The following is an 18525-nucleotide window of genomic DNA, read 5'->3' as shown; positions in this document are numbered from 1 at the left end:
GGAAGATATCATCATTGTTGCTCTAAAATCTTCTCAGGTAGGCAAGAGCAGTATCAGTGAAGCAATGCCAGTTGCTTTAATTTCACTCAAATCATATACTGATACTGTACCTCACACTATCGCACCTATTATCATTAATCATCCCACTTAATTATGGCCTCTTGGTTACTAGCAACCCCCTTGCTTGGGCCCAGGTGCACCAAACCTTGATAAGCACACAGCCTCCTTAAGGACTAAGGCCGTTTAAATCACCAGGGGCAGTACAAATCTGCCTTGGCTTTCAGTGGTCCACCCTCCAGGATCTCAGAAAAAATCAGACTAAGAGAGGGACTTCCCTGGTGGTACAGTGGTTAAAAATCCTCCTGCCAATGCAAGGGACACGGGTTGGAGCCCTGGTCCGGGAAGATCCCACATGCCGCGGAGCAACTAAGCCCGTGCACCACAACTACTGAGCCTGTGCTCTAGAGCCCGTGAGCCACAACTACTGAGCCCGTGCTCCGCAACAAGAGAAGCCACCGCAATGAGAAGCCCGCGCACCGCAACAAAGAGTAGCCCCTGCTCGCCACAACTAGAGAAAGCCTGCGCGCAGCAACGAAGACCCAATGCAGCCAAAAATAAATAAAATAAAATAATTTTTAAAAAAACAGACAAAGAGAAAAGCTTTGGAGGTGGTGGACTGTAAGGAAGCCCTGTCATTTCTACTCTTGGGTCCTCTAGACCAAGACCCAATCAGACCCAAGCAGATACTTCCTGGGCAATTAGAAATTTAAGGAGAGCAGACTTTCCACCAAATCCACCTAATTCTGGGGCATCAGCCACCGAGCTACTATTTTTTAAAGTTTGGCCCAGTGTATTAAGATATCCATGACATTCACCACAACTTTCACTGGGCCTCAGACACCCTAGCACTCTGACTTGCGCAACTGCCACATGTGCACGGGGAGCCAGAGGAACCTCCTTGGCTGCCCATCATTTCCTGCTTTAAGTAGTGAACATAAAACAACCTACAGAGAGTCCTGATGCTACAGAAGCTGACTTCAATTTAGAGGAAGATTTCTACTTTAACTTTCACATGTTCACTTAATTCTATGCATTGGGCAGCATACTATCCATTGACCAGACAGAACAAAAAATCGAGGAGCAAACAAGCACCTTCCTGGAGACTCAGTGGCCTGGCCAACAACATGACTTTAATATGCCACCCCAAACAGAGGCTATCAAAAAGTGTTAAAGGTTGAGAAATGAAGAAAAACTATTTCTGCAAGAATAATCGCACAAGTTATCTGGCCTAGAATACAGCAAAAAAAAAAAAAGCTAGTTTTACTTTGAGGAATGGAATCCTCAGCTAACCAAAATATCACATGAAACAAAAGCTAAGAATAACCTAGTTTCAGACCTGAATTCAAAATAGAAATTGCATCTGTCTCCTTGAAAAACTCCTCTAGGTCATGGATCAGTACCAATAAGATTTGTGGATTTTCTTACCTGACAGCAAACTTCAAGTTCTCTCTGCATGAGGTTAATTTTATCACTATTTAGACATTTAAGTGGCAGTTAACACAAGTAAAATGATTTTCCATTCTGTCTCTGTTAAGCTCCAGAAAGAGAGATCAGGGCACTAAAAAGTGAAGTGACTTGTGGTGTCACGGTCAGTGGTTCAACAGTGTAATTACAACCCACAGCCTCCATCTGTAGAATACTACTTAGCACACTCGGGGTTACACACTCAAGCCGACAATGGCTAAACGGGCAGTTTGGCTTTGAAAAGAGATGTGAATAAAAAAATGAGGTTTTTTTTCAGAATCGTAACACCTGAAAGATAGGTGTGTTCAAAGTGATCCTCTTATTTCCTCTGTTATGTTAAATCCCACAAGAAATGGAGTATTTTGTGTTTCTAGTGTACCTCGGTCTTAACACACTTGAAAATGTGCAGCCAACGGTATGACAGGCATGTCACCAAGTAGGTGACATTTCGGAAGGTGCTGTTGCTACTCAGAAGGGCAAAAACATGTATTTCTATTATCACAGTTCTAAAGAGTGTGTAAAACTGAAAAGGGAGTTCAATGGTGTGTGGTCACAGGGATGACACCAGGAGAAAACTCTGACACCCTGTTACTATGATAGCGACAGCCGTGTCTCCACACACGGCTGTCTCCAGACACAAACACGCCGAGACAAATGAGCCTTCCAGCTACAGGATGGATTCTGCCTGCCAGGGACAGCCCAGGTTCCAGTGGAGAAAAGCTGCCGAAGTCTCTACATGATCAAAAATTATTTTCTTTTCCAAGATTTATTAAACAAAAGAGCATTTCCATTTTTCAGCAAGAAACTTTTTCGATTCAAAGAAACACTGAAATTCGAAGTCTAAACACCTGTAACTCCATTCAGCATATGATCCCATCACCTTCATACATGCTGGTACATGCTAACTGCAGGCGTCTATTGTTCTCAACTATGTCTGTTCTCCAGAAAAGATTTTAACCTAAAGAGCGTTCCACCAGCAAGTATCAGAAAACTAAATTGGCCCTAAGCATAAACCTCTGCATGAAAACTTAAACCAAAAGTCTTCTTTTCTAAGCCCTCCACATTGGCAAATATTCTCCTGTGCTACTTCCCATGCCAGCTGGCTAACACTGAAGTAAAAACACACACTCTTGCCCACTCCTCTCACTTCACCAGAGTGAGCTCTCTATCTTGTGTTCAGCTTTATTCCCAAATACTTAGCACATAGTTGGCTCCAATAACTTAACACTAAAACATCACTAAAATATCAGTCATACTGGAAACCAGCATGACACGCTGACTACGTGGTTTTATAGATTTTCCAAAAGACTCCCTAAAGGTTTACAAATCCTTCCCTCTTCTTTGTATTCCTCTAACATGCTCCATGAAAGCCTGTGATTTGTTCTACTATTAGACAATATCTCAAGTAATATAACCCAGACTCTCCACTAGCCTACACACTAGTTTCCTTGCCTTAGTCTCCAGCCTCTACACCCAATCCTTTTCAGTGCTACCATATTAATCCTACTTCATCTCACCACATGCCAATCCAAATCCAAAATGGCCCAGTATCACCTAAAAAAAGGGTCCTCAAACTTGAGCATGCATACGAATCACGTGAAGGGCTTATTAAAATACAGATTGTATGGCCTCACTCCTTGAGTTTTTGAATCAGTAACTATGAAGTAGGAACACAAATTTTTTTAACATGCTCCTTGGTAACACTAATGCTGCTGGTCCAGGAAACATACTTTGAGAACCACTGACCCAAAGCAACAGTTCCCAATTACAGGATCCCAAACAAATTATCAGAATCATCTTAGGAGCTAAAAAAAACAAAAAACAACAACAGCAACAAAAAACCCCACAAAATCCAGTCCTTATCCACAGTGATCCTTAATCAGAAGGTCAAGGATGGGACTAGGAATCAATCCAGAGGTAAATCTAATGCATACTCAGCTTCAGGAACCATTAGCCTAAAGACAAATCACAATCCCCTTAGATGACACTTAAGGGCTTCCACAACCTGAACCCAAACCTACCTATCTGACCTTATCTTCTAGTGCACAAAATAAACCCTCAGTTACAGCTAAACCATTCTTTTCTTACTTATCCGTGAATATCCTTGTCCATTCATTCCTTCTGTGCCACTTACCAGTATCTCACTTGCCATTCCAGCTGTCTAGAATGCCATTTGCATCTTCTCTACCTCTGCAAAACCTCCAAGGATCAGCTGTTCAACAATCCTGAACACCTTTTTTGGTCCATTTAACATGTTTCAGGATGATTATATGACACACTGTACCAACTACCATTCTTACATTTAGCAACATTAGACCATTTGTGTGTCTGTGTCACTGCATATCCAGTTTATTAATGGGTATATAACCTAATATTACACTGTAAGAAATCTGTAAGTAATCTGTAACCTGAAAGAATTTTTTAAGGAACTAGAAAATACAGAAAACTAAAACCGATTTAAAAATTGTATAACAATTTTTTTTTTTAATGTTGAGCCTTCTTTTAAATTTATTTATTTTTATTTTTGGCTGTGTTGGGTCTTCGTTTCTGTGCAAGGGCTTTCTCTAGTTGTGGCAAGCGGGGACTACTCTTCATCATGGTGCGCAGGCCTCTCACTGTCGCAGCCTCTCTTGTTGTGGAGCACAGGCTCCAGACTCGCAGGCTCAGTAGTTCTGGCTCACGGGCCTAGTTGCTCCGTGGCATGTGGGATCTTCCCAGACCAGGGCTCGAACCCGTGTCCCCTGCATTAGCAGGCAGATTCTCAACCACTGCACCACCAGGGAAGCCCAATTTTTATTACATAATAGTAATCATTTAAAATATGTAGATGACCTCTTACTTTAAAATGCTTTATTCTTGAATCTGTGGATTAATAAAGATGAGTACAATAGAGAGCTAAGAAACAATCAACCAGAGATTAATTCAAGTCATGACTAATATCACTCTTCCACTACATGTCTAAGAAAACACAAACTGGGGGCAGAAAAGTAGAAAAGTAAGAGGAGGAGAAAAATAGAGGAAAAGAAAGAAAGGAAAAAAGCAAAGAACACTGTCATACCTTGACCTCAAAACAAGTAAACATAATACATGAAATGAAATGTTATTTCTACGTTACTATTAGATCAGTTTTAGTTTTATGTTCTTTATCTGTCAAATAGCTTATACCAACAGTATATGTACACATTAACATGAAATGGCAACAGTATTGCCAAGTGTATGATTTGGGGACTACAAGTTACTCAGAGATTTAACACACAGTTTATGCCTCTTTAGTGTCTTAAATACATCTTAAGGGTGAAGGGAGTGGGGAATGGGAAGTGATTTCTAATGGATACAAACAGGGACTTCCCTGGTGGCATGGTGGATAAGACTCCATGCTCCTAATGCAGGAGGACCGGGTTTGATCCCTGGTCAGGGAACTAGATCCCACATGCATGCCACAACTAAGAGTTAGCATGCCATAACTAGGGGGCCCACATGCCGCAACTAAGGAGCCAGAGAGCCACAACTAGGACCCGGCACAACCAAATAAATAAATATTTAATGGATACAAACAAGGTTTCTTTTTAGGGTGATGAAAATTTTATAAAACCATATCATGGTGATGGTTGCACAACTCCATAAATATACTAAAAAGCACTGAAATCTATACCTTAAACAGGTAAACCTTGTGGCAGGTACATTAAATCTCAATAAAGCTCTTTAAATAAACAAATGAATAACTCATTCCATAATATGGAAGATAGGCTCCCCAATCATCTTTTGAAATGACATGTGTGAAAGGTATATCTCATTTAATAAGCCAGAAACATACTTTCATTTTTTCATTTCAAGTTAATGTCTGATGGAACTTAAAGTTCCTTAGTTTATTACAAACATTTTTAATATGAGATAATGAGTTTTGTTTTCAGAAGTGTAGGAATTGTATACATTTGACAAATCCAAAGTAAGTAGGGCTAAGTAAGGCATATCTTACTTTGTTCATAACCATAATTAATTCTTCATAAATCCTATAAATAGGATCCTAGTAGATTCAAAAGTTGTTTTAAACTTAGAACATTAGTCTTATTCAAATATCAGATATCAAAAACTTATTCATAAAGCATTTTATAACCTTGTGACAACAGGATTACATAGTCTATAACATACTTCCTAGGGCTTAACGTATTCAGGTTTTAAATGCCATAAGTACTGATACAAATAATTCCATTTGATAATATTATATTCTAATACTGTCCAATACATTTGCATAACACAAATATTTTTATTAGTATTTCATGGTACATCTCTTTCCATTCATATACTTTTAATCTGTCTATATCTTTATGTTTAAAATCTCTTAAGCCCAAAATGAGGAACTTGAAGAAAAGCTATGGAAATGTTCAGGCTTAAAGGAAACTAAAGAGGCATGAAAAGCAGATACAGTATCTAATGCTAGACTGGATTTTCTACTGGAGGAGCAAAAAAAAAAAAAAACTGCCCTAAAGAACATTACTGGGTCAATCAACAAAACTAGAAAATAGATAACAGAGAAAACACACACAAGTACATATATAGAGAGAGAAAACAATTGATAAAGTGACAAAATGCTAACAGCAGTTGAATTTGAATTAAGAGTTATATGGGCACCCTTTGTACTATTCTTACCTTTCTAAAAGTTTGAAGGTATTTTAAAATTTCAAAAAAACAACATAAAACATATCTCTTGTAAACAGTATGGTTGGGTTTTTCTTTTTTTAAACCAATCTGACAAACTCTGCCTTTAAATTGAAGTATCTAGTCCATTTACATTTAATGTAATTACTTACATGGGCGGTATAAGTCTAACATGTTGCTATTTGTTTTCTATTCATCCTATCTTTGTTTTGTACTTTATCTTTTCTTTCTTCATTGTTCTTTTCTTCCTTTCCTGCTTTTTTCTTTTGGATTAATCAAATATTTGTTCACTATTCAGTTTTATGCCCTTTACTGGCTTTTCAGCTATACATCTATTTTACAATTTAATGTTTGCTCTAGGGATTATAATATGCATCCTTAACTTACCACAGTTTACCTTAAACATTGTATCTCTTCATGTATAATGTAAGAAACTTACAGCAGTAGAGTTTCATTTACCCTATTCCCATCTTTTGTGCAATTATTGTCATACATTTTACTTCAAAATATATTATAAAACCCACATACATTACTATTGGTTTTGCTTTAAACAAAAATTAAGAAATGAGAAAAATATATTTTATTTTTACCCACATATTTACCACTTCTGGACTTCTTTATATTTTCCTGTAGATGAGTTACTATCTGGTATTGTTTTCCTTTAGCCTGAAAAACTTTCTTTAACATTTCTTTAAGTGCAGGGCCAGTGAAAACAAATTCTTTCAGCTTTAGTTAATGTGAAAACGTCACTATTTCACCTTCATTTCAAATGATTTTTTCAGTGAATATAAAATTCTAGATTGACAATTTTCGTATTTTATAGCACTTTCAAGATGACATACATCAATTTCTGGCTTGTATTGTTTCTGATGAGACATTAGTGAACATCTTTATCACTGGTTCCCTGTAGGCAATGCACTCTTTTTCCTCTGGCAATATTTAAGATTTTTTTCTTTGCTTTTCAGCTACCTTATGATAATGTGTCTAGATATAGTTTTCTTTGTGTTAAACTTCCTTGGATTTGTTGAACTTCTTGATCTGTGGGTTTATGTTTTTCAACAAATTTAGAAATTTTGGGTCACTGTTTCTTCCAATAATTAACTGCCCCAATCTCTCTCCCTGCTCTCCCTCTGTAGTTCCAACCACACAAATGTTAGACAGCATGATACTGTCCCACAGGACATTATGGCTGTGCTCATTTTTCTTTTCAGTCTATTTTCTCCCTGTACTTTAGTTTAGATTGGTTTTGATTGATTTTTCTTCAAGTTTTCTGATCCTTTCTTATACAGCATGCAATCTGTTGCTAAATCCATCTGGTAAATTTTTCATTTCAGATATTTTCATCAAATTTTTAAAATTCTGGTTATTAGTCACATTTTTCTGCTTTTTTGCAAGTATAATAATCATATGCTGCACAACGTGGATGCTTCATTATTGAGATACTAGATTATATTACTTTATTTACAGGTGGATCAGACTAATACTGTAGAGACTTGGTTTGGGGCTTTGTTACATGAAATTACAGTATCACGTACACTATGGCTAGAACAGCCCAATTCCTAAAACATCTGAGGCCACATATGAAAGCACAGGATGTTCACTAAGTTCTCCCCACACTGGCTGGTCTGAATTCCAACGTTTCTGAGCATTTGGCAACTTCTGCAATTTCCATTCAGCTCACAGTCCCACAGTAGCTATATTCTGCCTTGGAGTGGGTGAAACTTCACATCTGACCAAAGGCTCAACACTACTCTTTTCATATTTCTGGGGTTCCTTCTCTCTGCAATTTCCTCTCCTTCAGTATCCTAACCCACAAACTGCAGCTGCCTCCGCACCCCTGAACCCTGAACTCTGCTTCATCTACTACTTAGAGCCTGATGATGTTTGTTCACTTTCCTATGTCATAGTTTGAAAGTGTCCCCAGAGAAGAAGCTGGGATGTATGTGAAAGTGACCTCATGTATTCTCTTCTCTCAACTGATGATGCTGATCGCCTGAGTCCACCCAGTTTTCAAGTTACTTATGGTAGGAGGTAACCACATCATGGACAGAATCAGAAGTCCTTAATTCTAACTATTTTTGAAATAGCTTTAAAATCTATTATCTTATTTCATCATTAAAATAAACGTGTAACCTGAAAAGCATATATTTCCATGACAGATTAGCAAACCAAGATATAAAATCTTAAATAACCAGTTTCCAAGCAATAAAGATATTTTATTCAACACACAAATATTCATCAAGCACCTACTATGGGCACGTGGTAATTGACATAGCAGCAAAACAAACTCATGGAATATAGTTGCAACCTATATTCTTTCTACTGAACCATCAATAAAGCACACAGACTGTATCCCAAAAACTGTCTAATGAATGAATAATCAGGAATCAATCAATCCACCAAGAGCATGCCTATACTCTCAAAAATAACTACCATCTACATACATGATTTATTTTTTTCCTGCAAAGAATCCTATTTGCCATGCAAATAATTTCATTTCTACAGTTATATTTTTCAATTCCCTATATATACTTAATTTTTTTCCTATTAGTAGATACTGTCTAACCAAGTCACTTCTATATAGCTATGTCAAATTTGCTTCAGCTAACTCTTAATCGTATTTCTCATTTTCATCCGGCCGTATCAAATATATTTTCCTGGCGCATGGAGAGAAAACATAATAAAATTTCTAAATACCCCCTCTGCAGCATCATACCAAACAGTAATATCATTCCTCCGATCTTCAACAGATCAATCAAAGTGGTACATTTATACCTTACAGGTTTATCTTCATCTCTTAAAATAAGTTCTTGACCTGTCTTTTACCCCAACATATGCAAGAGCTGACTGTAAGAAAATGGTCATAAACTTAAGCTACATATGTTTAGATCCTTGATTGCTACGTATTGAGAATCTCCTAATTTTAAAGCCTGGCCAAAAGAAGTTTGTTTAAAAGGTCTTTTGAAAATTATAGAAGTTCATAACATCAGCAAGCATCACCTTTAAATAGGAACACAACATTCTCACTGTTTATGATTAAGAGAATATTTTAGGTGGCTGATTTTTTTATGTTCCTACCTGTTATTCTGAATCAAGATGGCACCCTCTGTAAAAGGATCTTACCTGCAGAACATCTTGGATCTTCACCCACACGTCTGCCATGTCATACAATTTGACATCTTCCTGCTGAGTCAGTGGAGTCACAACAGTGTCTTGCAGGTACCCCAGGACCACAGAGTGTGCAGCAGCTACAGCATTAAACTTGTCAAACAGCAACTCCAGCAGTTCTAGAAGTAACCTAGTGAAAAAAATAAACATTTACATACAAACAAACACAAAATGATTGACACTGGCCTGCAAGAAAAACATCAAACTAAAGTGAAGTAGCACACTACCATGTAAACAGCTCATTAAATTTCAACAGATTTCATTTCAAACAGTTGTCTGATCTAAGTAACTTTTGAAAATTTATCTAAGTGTCTGTTTCCTCTGCTATAAAATGGACATGGTGAAGTCAGACAGACAATGTATTATATGATCACTTATATGTGTGATCTAAAAAGTAATACAAATGAATCTATATACAAAACAGAAACAGACTCACAGATGTAGAAGACAAACTTATAGTTACCAAAGGCGGAAGGGAAGGGGGAAGGATAAATTTGGAGTATGAGACTAACAAATGCAAACTACTATACATAAAATAGGTAAGCAATAGAATTTACTATACAGTGCAGGGAACTATATTCCATATCTTATAATAACCTATAATGGAAAATAATCTGAAAAATATATATGTATAACTGAATCACTTTGCTGCACACCTGAAACTAACATAATATTGTAAATCAATAAACTTCAATTTAAAAAAATGGACATGGTGTAAAAATTTTAAAGACAATTTTAAAGTCCCTAAACCAGCAGTAGCAGCTCAGTAAACATTTGTTTCCTTTTTAACATAATTCAGTGATCACTATACTCTTTTATATAGGCAGTTTTTCTAAGGAATTCAGGCAATTTTTCAGACAACAGTTCGAATGTTACAGAGAATGTGCTATTCTCTAGCAATAAATTGGGCACTTTGGTAAGGACACTAATCCTTTTAGTCATGGAAAGCTGCGCTTACTCCCATTCAAATGTATGGCCTAACTTGCCTGAAAAAACTACACACCTGCCGAGAAATCTGACTTTCACCACAGGGAGCAGCTTGGACCTCCGCATTATCTCATTTTGCATCTTGAGAGATGGACACATATTATTACATGAATTTTATATACTCAAGGACACAAAATGAGGTTGCAAGGCAGCTGACCCCAGAACAAAAGTTGATTTTCATGTCAGAGCACTGAGCCACCTACCTCTCTCTATAGTTTTACAGTGTAGATGCATATTCAGAGATGGCTCAGAGCTTCATGTCATGGATGCAAAGTAATTCCCCCATCACTGAGCCTTACAGCATCACTGATCACTCACACTTGGAATCATCCTTTCCTCCTCTGAAGTTGTATTTTATTCCACTTTTAAGGAACTTATCACACATATGGCTCACATACGTGACTCAATCAATGTGGGTCACATTTATTTATATATAGACATTTTACCTCCCTTCCCCATTATGAGTCCTTTAGAGCAGGCACTGCTTTATACATCTCTGTATACGCAGGAGCACTCACAACAGTGAGCAGCAAATATTGGCTGAATGAATTTAATGTGTATACCATGAATGAGTACAATTTTGGAATGTGACCTTTATTGCATAATCTGTGGCTCTCAGTTCATAGTTCCTAAGTAGACTTATAAACCAACCTGGAAAGTAGAAAAAGAAAGCAAAACATCTTGTCAGCAATGTCGATTAACAAGATTTTATTACCATAAATAAGAGGCTGTAACTACATTATTGCCCAATTACTGTAATTAATGTGCCAATGTGACAGCCAATAATTATCTTATGATAAAACCCTAATATCTCTGACATTTTGATTTAGACAAGACAGAATCAATAAAAATATACATATTCCTCCCAGTCTAGAATATATATATATATATAATCCAGAAATTACACATCGTATTTGTAAATAGGAGCCATTCTACCTTTGAATGATGATTTTTAAAAATCTTTTAAAGGTAAATTCATATTTATACTCACATTTACCTAAAACAATTCTTCACTTTCATCTGTGTTATATAAGAACTACTCAAAATCAGCAGAAAGAGGTACAAAGTACAGGAAGTTGTATCTAACTTAACTAAAATAGTTAATTCAGTGTTGGTAAATAATCTGTGTAAGACTGGTATCTGGCATCATACAGAGAAAATACCTGATTAAGTAAGGTTCTACTTTTCAAATAAAGATTTATGCTGAGTATGTAAAAGCCTGTGGTTCCCAAATGTCAATCCACAGACCACAGTGTATTTTTCAGTGGTAGACAGAAAAATAAGACCATATATTCACGTTTCACAAAGGTAAATTTGTTTGATATTTTTGGTATTCTCTTGGTAAGAAAAATCTGTTATTTTCTCCCATGACTGCAGTTATATTGCCAAATGTCCTTACTTGACAAAATTAAAACGTAGTAACCTTATGCTATACCCAAACATTTCTGGAATGATTTTTTTTAATTTTTATTTTATATTGGTGTATAGTTGATTTACAATGTTGTGTTAGTCTCAAGTGTACAGTAAAGTGATTTAGTTATACATATATCTATTCTTTTTCAGATTCTTTTCCCAGATAGGTTATTACAGAGTACTGAGGAGAGTTCTCTGTGCTATACTGTAGGTCCCTGTTGATTACCTATTTTATGTATAGCAGTATGTACATGTTAATCCAACCTCCTAATTTATCCCTCCCCCTCCCCTTTCCCCTTTGGTAACCACTAGTTTGTTTTCTTTGTGCGTCTGTTTCTGTTGAAATGATGTCGATTCATGACATTCAGAAGCGTAAGGCATGCTGGTATCCAACTTCCCAATGGCATGAAGTTCTGGGTACAGGCCTACAAACCAGCAATAAAGCAGAAAACACTGGAAGAGGAGTGGCTCCTCTGAATGGAGGGGCTGCTGTCTGGTTATCTCCAGGGCCACTAGACTCCATGACTACACACACCTTGGCTGCCACTCAAGGACAAGAGCAACTCAGCAACCAGGGGCAGTGCTCTGTTTAGAAAAGAGACCTAAGAGGGAACTGAGGTGTAAAATGAGATCCATGGTATCTTAACAGTATGGAAATAGCAATCCCTGGATAAAATGCGACACACGACCACCTTCGGCCACACCTGGAGGATCAAGACCAAGACAGATGTGTTGTAGTATGACTATCAGAGCCATAAGACAGGCTACAGAGGGAAGAAAACAAGAAGAGCCAGGCCGGAAATCAAGACACTCTATTTGCCGCTCTGCCTACCTTGAAACATCCACCAATTTCAAAGAGAGGGAAGCTCTCCTCTGCCTCACCACAGCACAGTCTCGACAATACTAATAAAACCCGCAGCTCTGACATTAAAACTTAAAACTTTTGTGCTGCAAATGATGCCATCAAGAAAGTGAAAAGGCAACCCAAGAAATGGGAGAAAACATTTGCAAATAATTTACCTGATTTGTATCTAGAATACCTCAAGATTTCTTACAACTAGTAACAAGACAACCAAATTTTAAAATGGACAAAGGATTTGAATATGCATTTCTCCAAAGAAGATATATGAATGACCAGTAGGCAAACAGAAGATGCTCAACATCTTAGCCATCAGAGAAATACAAATGAAAACCAGGAGATACCAGTTTTTGGATGGTTATAATCAAAAAGACAGACAATACAAAGTACTGGTAAGGATGTAGAGAAATTTGAACTCTCATACAGCACTGGTGAGAATGAGAATGTAAAAATGGTGCAACTGCTTTGGAAAACACTTTGGCAGTTCCTCAAAACATTAAACATAGAGTTACCATACGTACCCAGCAATTCCACTCCTAGGTATATACCCAAGAAAAACAAAAACACACATGTGCACAAAAAGGTGTACACAAGTGCTCACAGCAGCATTATTCATAATAGTAAAATATTAAAATAGTAGTAAAATAGTAATAGTAAAATCATAAAGTGGAAATAATCCAAATGTCCATCAACTAACAAATGGACCCAAAAAACCCGAGGTATATTCATACAATAGAATATTATTTGGCTATAAAAGGAGATGAAGTACTGATACATATTACAACATGAACCTTGAAAACATTATGCAAAGTGAAAAAAGTCACAGAAGACTACGTTGTGACTTTGTGTGATTCTATTTATATGAAATATCCAGAATAGGCAAATTACACAGATGGAAAATATGTTAGTGGTTCTTAGGTAGGTGGGAATTACCCACTAAAGCATATGGGGTTTGTTTTGTAGGGGGGACAAAAATGTTCTGGAACTACAGAGCGGTGATGGTTGCACACCCTGTGAATACACCAAAAACCAGTGTTTCAAGGGGTGATTTGTGTAGTATGTGAATTATATCTCAATTTAGCTGTTTTTTGTTTTTGTTTTTGTTTTTTAAATCATCAGCTGTGGCTCTGAGTCAGGCCAGTGAGGGCCCAACACCTCCCCTGTGGTGAAGTGAAAACATATGGAACAGCGAAAAAAGGAAACTGATGTCTCAAAAAGTGAAGTATTATGAACACTGACTCCTTCAGAATCTTACTACCAGGAGGACATTAGTTTTTCTCTATTGGTTCACTTGTTTTTTGTTTGTTTTTCCTTCTTACATAAGTAACCGGTAAAGAAACAAAAGATGCACATTCTTTCCCAACATTGATAATTCCTAACCCTGTAATTATGAGAAAATCTCTCAACTTCTTCAAGTGTTCCTATCTGTAAAACCAAAGTATTAATTAATACCTGTTCCAGGAGCCTCACACAACTGATGGATGGATCACATTAGAAAATGGACAGAATTAGTTGAGGTAATTGTACTGTATTAAAGAGAGAGGAGGTTTCAGGATCCTTTTGTATGGATTTCTGGCTTGAGCAACTCTGAAGACAATGGTTACCCTTCCTGAGAGAAAGAGAAAGAGAGGGTGGGGAGAGGGAGAGAGAATGAGAATGAAGTGAAGACAGAAACTGTTGAAAAGGAGAGCTGTTGGGTTTAGATCTGAAGATGTTAAGTTTAAGGTGTTACATACCGGTCCTCGGATATGTAAGTCTGGAGCCCAGGAGAGAGACTGATTTTTGGAAATTTACAAAGTGATAAATATTTGAGAGGATGAGATTACTCAGGGATCATATGCAGAGTAAGACAAGCAAGCCAACATTCCCCAAAATAGCAGCAGTGAAGAGATGTTCAGGAAGTAGCAAGGCAGGAAAACGACGACAGGAAGGAAAATTGTAGAACACAGTGGAGAAGAGAATAGCAACAGAGCCAAGGCTACACGGCAGCCAGCTGAAGTAGACAGAAATGTACAACTCACAGGTCCCAGTGACCTTGGCAAGAAGGGTTTCAGGGGAGCACTGGATGCTGAAGTCAGCAGCAGGATAAGGAGTGAATGGCTAAGAAGGGAAAGAATCCAAGTCAATCACACACTTTGCAAAGGCTGACCATTCCTCACCAACACATGCCCTCCTAAAAAAAGAAAATGAAAAAGCAAGTGACTCTCTCCCAATGCAGCAAGAATAAGAGAGACCAGGAATCACTCACATGAACGAGACATAAAATGCAGTAGTCTGGCCCAATTTAAAGCTACCAGAAATAAACTGAAATATGCTGTTAATATTCACATGCACTCGCTGGCTGCCCACCCGACACTAGATTGAGAAAACAAGTGTTTGCCTTTCACTGCAGACACACTCAGGATGACCTGCACACACAGAGCCCCACAAAAGTCATCCCCTGAAATTGAGGACACGGGGAGGGGGGAGGGTAAGCTGGGACGAAGTGAGAGAGTGGCATGGACTTATATACACTACCAAATGTCAAACAGAAAGCTAGTGGGAAGCAGCCGCATAGCACAGGGAGATCAGCTCAGTGCTTTGTGTCCACCTAGAGGCGCAGGATAGGGCGGGTGGGAGGGAGACGCAAGAGGGAGGAGATATGGGGATGTATGTATATGTATAGGTGATTCACTTTGTTATACAGCAGAAACTAACACACCACTGTAAAGCAATTATACTCCAATAAAGATGTTAAAAAAAAGAAAAAAGTCATTCCCGACCCTACTCCACCACCAAAATATCGACTAAATAAAAGATGATGTAAAACATGACACTGCAACTAGCTCAGCTGCTTAAATCCTGTTAGGATCAAGGTTTTCACCACTGATCCAAAAGACAAAAGAGCAGGCAGAATCATTAAATTACTAGAGATTCCTTAAATTGAATTGAATAAAAAAAGGCCTCAGACAGGAATAAGCCTAAGAACCATAGAGATTAGAATTTCAGTTAATTGCAATTTCTACCAGTCAAAAGAAAATTGTGCGTGCGAATGCGCGCGCACACACACACACAGAGGTTATTTCCAGAGTCACAAAACAGTATGCAATAATATGCAATACAACACCACAGTCAGTGAAAGAAAACTTCAATCCTGGGATGGCAATGTGGTATAAATGCCGGTATCAAGGACTGGCATTAGAAAGCTGGACTTGGTACCAGCTCTCTACTGAATAGCCATGGGATTTTCAGTACATCATGGGACTGTTCCAAGTCTCAGGCTCCTCAAACACAAATTTCCTCAATTACAATTTCCTAATCACAAACTGTGAGAATTAAATGCAATAATATAAGCGAAAGTATACTAAAAAGCAAGCTCAAAACAACAGTAAATTGCTTCCTTTAACGGTTACCATCTAGAGGGGGAAAAGGCGGGGGGGGGGGGACAAGAGATACTCCAGATGTCCCCATGGCCCAGCTGCATCTCTGTCCTTCCCCCAGCTTAGTGAAGTCCTGCTTGTATTCCATAAGATACACTAGTACCATCCCAATAGAACCCCTCTTTAATTCTGTTAGTTGGAGGTGGGTTCTGTCACTGCTAACTAAAAGAGGTCTAATTCACAGAATAACAGCCAATTCCTTCATTCCCCTTTCATTCTATAATCCCTCAAAAATAAGCAGATGGTCACAATGGACTGAGAGAAGTGACAACAGAGCAACATGCATGGCCTCCTGGGCCAGAGAATAAGAACACAGTCCCTGTTTATGTGTGGTTATGTACCCACACCTCTCCCCCAACACATGGCCCAATGCCTAGAGTGGAGGAAACAGTTAAGCTGTGGGTGTCTGAGTACATATGAGTAAAAGAATGAGCAATTTAGGGTGGCAGTATTCGGAGAAGTCCAGGACTAGAGCCACCAGCCTGGGGTCCTCTGCATGGGGCCAGCAGCTAAAGCTGTCATGATGGACGAGAGCCCTTAAACGGTGAGGCTAGAGTGAGATAATGATGATGACGATGACCACAACAAAGACAACTAAGTCTTCACAGCCACACTGATGACAACAGGCCAGGCGCTGTGTGAAGTGCACACTTTATCCTCGGGAGAACCCAATGAGGAAGGTACTACTTTTATCCCCACATTATAGACAAGAGAACAAAAGCTCAGAGATAAAGAGAGACCAAAGGACTCGATTTTGGAGAATGTTTCTTTTAAAGGATGTTAGGAAAAAAAGTAATTTAAGAGAAGAGGCCAGAGTTATCAGTACTATCAAATGCTACAGAAACCAAGGCTGGAAAGAGCATCAACAGAAGTCTATCCTGCCTCTATTTTCTCACTGCCAACCAGTTTACCCCTGGTACTCTACTAAAACAATTCCTGCAAAAGTCTCAAATCACCATTTTGCTCAATCTAAGATATACACACTACTCTATATAAAATAGATAACCAACAAGGACCTAGTCTACAGCACAGGGAACTATACTTAATATTTTACAATAACCTATAAGGGAGAAGAATCTGAAAAAGAATAGATACATACACATGTATAACTGAATCACTCTGCTGTACACCTGAAACTAACACAACATTATAAATCAACTATACCTCTAAATAAATAAATAAATAAGACCTCTTCAGTCCTTATTCAAGGAGGTGCAGTGCTTGTTTCTACTGACCACTCACTCCTCCTTGAAACACTGCCTTCCACGGGCTCCAACCCTATACTCTCCCACTCTCCTTCCACCTCCCTGGTTGCGCCTTCTCAAGAATCTCTTCCTCAGCCTGTTCCTTAAATGCTGTCAACTCTTCTCAATCCTCATACTCTCTCTGGGTGAGCTCATCCACCACTTATGTCTTCAATCATCCACCCGCTAATGACTCCCAAACGTATCTTCTGTCCAGACGGCTCTCCTGAGCTGTAGACATCAAACCTAACACGTCTTAAATAAAACTCATCACTCTCCTACCCAAACCTACTTATCCATTTACCTAACTCAGTGAACGGTATCGCTTACCCCAGAAAATCATCCTCCCCTCCCCTCTTCCTCAAATCCAATCTATTACCAACCTCTTTTATTTCTACCTCTTTACTACCTCTACCATGGGCCTACTTTAGCCCATTGCCACTGTTACTCTGCTAATGCAGGCCTTATCATCTCTTCCCTGGATTTTTAAAACAACCCTTAGAGGAGACTCCTTTCCTCCAGTCCTTGCCTCTCCTTCTCTAGACTGTAAATTCAATGAGAGTAAGAACTATGCCTGATTTATCACAGTATTCTAGTATTTGTCATAATAGTAAGCATATGACAGGCAATAAATGAGTATTTGTTCAAAGAAAGAATGAAACAATGAGCTCCAGCAGATGGGGGAGATAGAGACCGGATTACAGATAACAAGTGGCAAGGAAATATGTATTACTGACTGTGATCTCCTGGAGGGAAATTAGAAGACCACAACAAAAATATTTCACACAAAATTCTCCTCTCAGAAAGATAACCTCATCAACATAAACATGAGAATGAAAAGAAATATAGTTACAAGCTGAAAGATATATATGCATTCAGAGCTAACTTTAATAATACTGTGTTAAAATCTACTTTGTATTAAAAAAACATGAAAGAGTCAAGAAGAAGCAAATATTTGTTCTTTAAACATACTTCCAATTACCTGGCAGGTTTTAAAAACAGGCTTCTTATAAATACAAGCAAAATGTTACCTGTTCTTCCAGATAGCCTACTAACTTCCTACCCACAACTACTCCTATGTATCTCATCTTGGAGTGCCACCATGAAAAAAGGCAGAGAATTACGGAGAAGAAAATGTTAAGGAATAGTCACAGTTGCACAAGTCAAGAAATGTCTGTGGTATAAAGCTATATCATCAAGCTGTGAAAAATGTTCAATATTTAAGGTGAGATTCAACTATCTGGATCTAAATTTA

General features: G+C 38.1%; 1 protein-coding gene across 4 annotated transcripts in view; it reads right to left on the bottom strand.

Moving 5' to 3' along the window:
• The window catches only part of EXOC4 (exocyst complex component 4), an 827540-nt gene that overhangs the window by 699642 nt on the left and 109373 nt on the right, over positions 1-18525 (bottom strand). For all 4 annotated transcript variants that reach the window (XR_003795333.1, XM_029234271.1, XM_029234272.1 and 1 more), the window contains exon 7: positions 9304-9478. Coding sequence is in view for 3 of the 4 variants with exons in the window: in XM_029234271.1 (XP_029090104.1) it covers positions 9304-9478 (175 nt within the window). In the remaining variant the exon portion in view is untranslated. The remainder of the gene's footprint in view (positions 1-9303; positions 9479-18525) is intronic.

Source organism: Monodon monoceros, unplaced genomic scaffold, assembly GCF_005190385.1.
Source record: "Monodon monoceros isolate NGI ecotype Baffin Bay Population unplaced genomic scaffold, NGI_Narwhal_1 Super_Scaffold_2, whole genome shotgun sequence".
In the NCBI taxonomy this organism is placed as follows: domain Eukaryota; kingdom Metazoa; phylum Chordata; class Mammalia; order Artiodactyla; family Monodontidae; genus Monodon; species Monodon monoceros.
The sequence above is the reverse complement of the archived record's forward strand: the minus strand, read 5'-3'. Positions and strand labels throughout refer to the sequence as shown.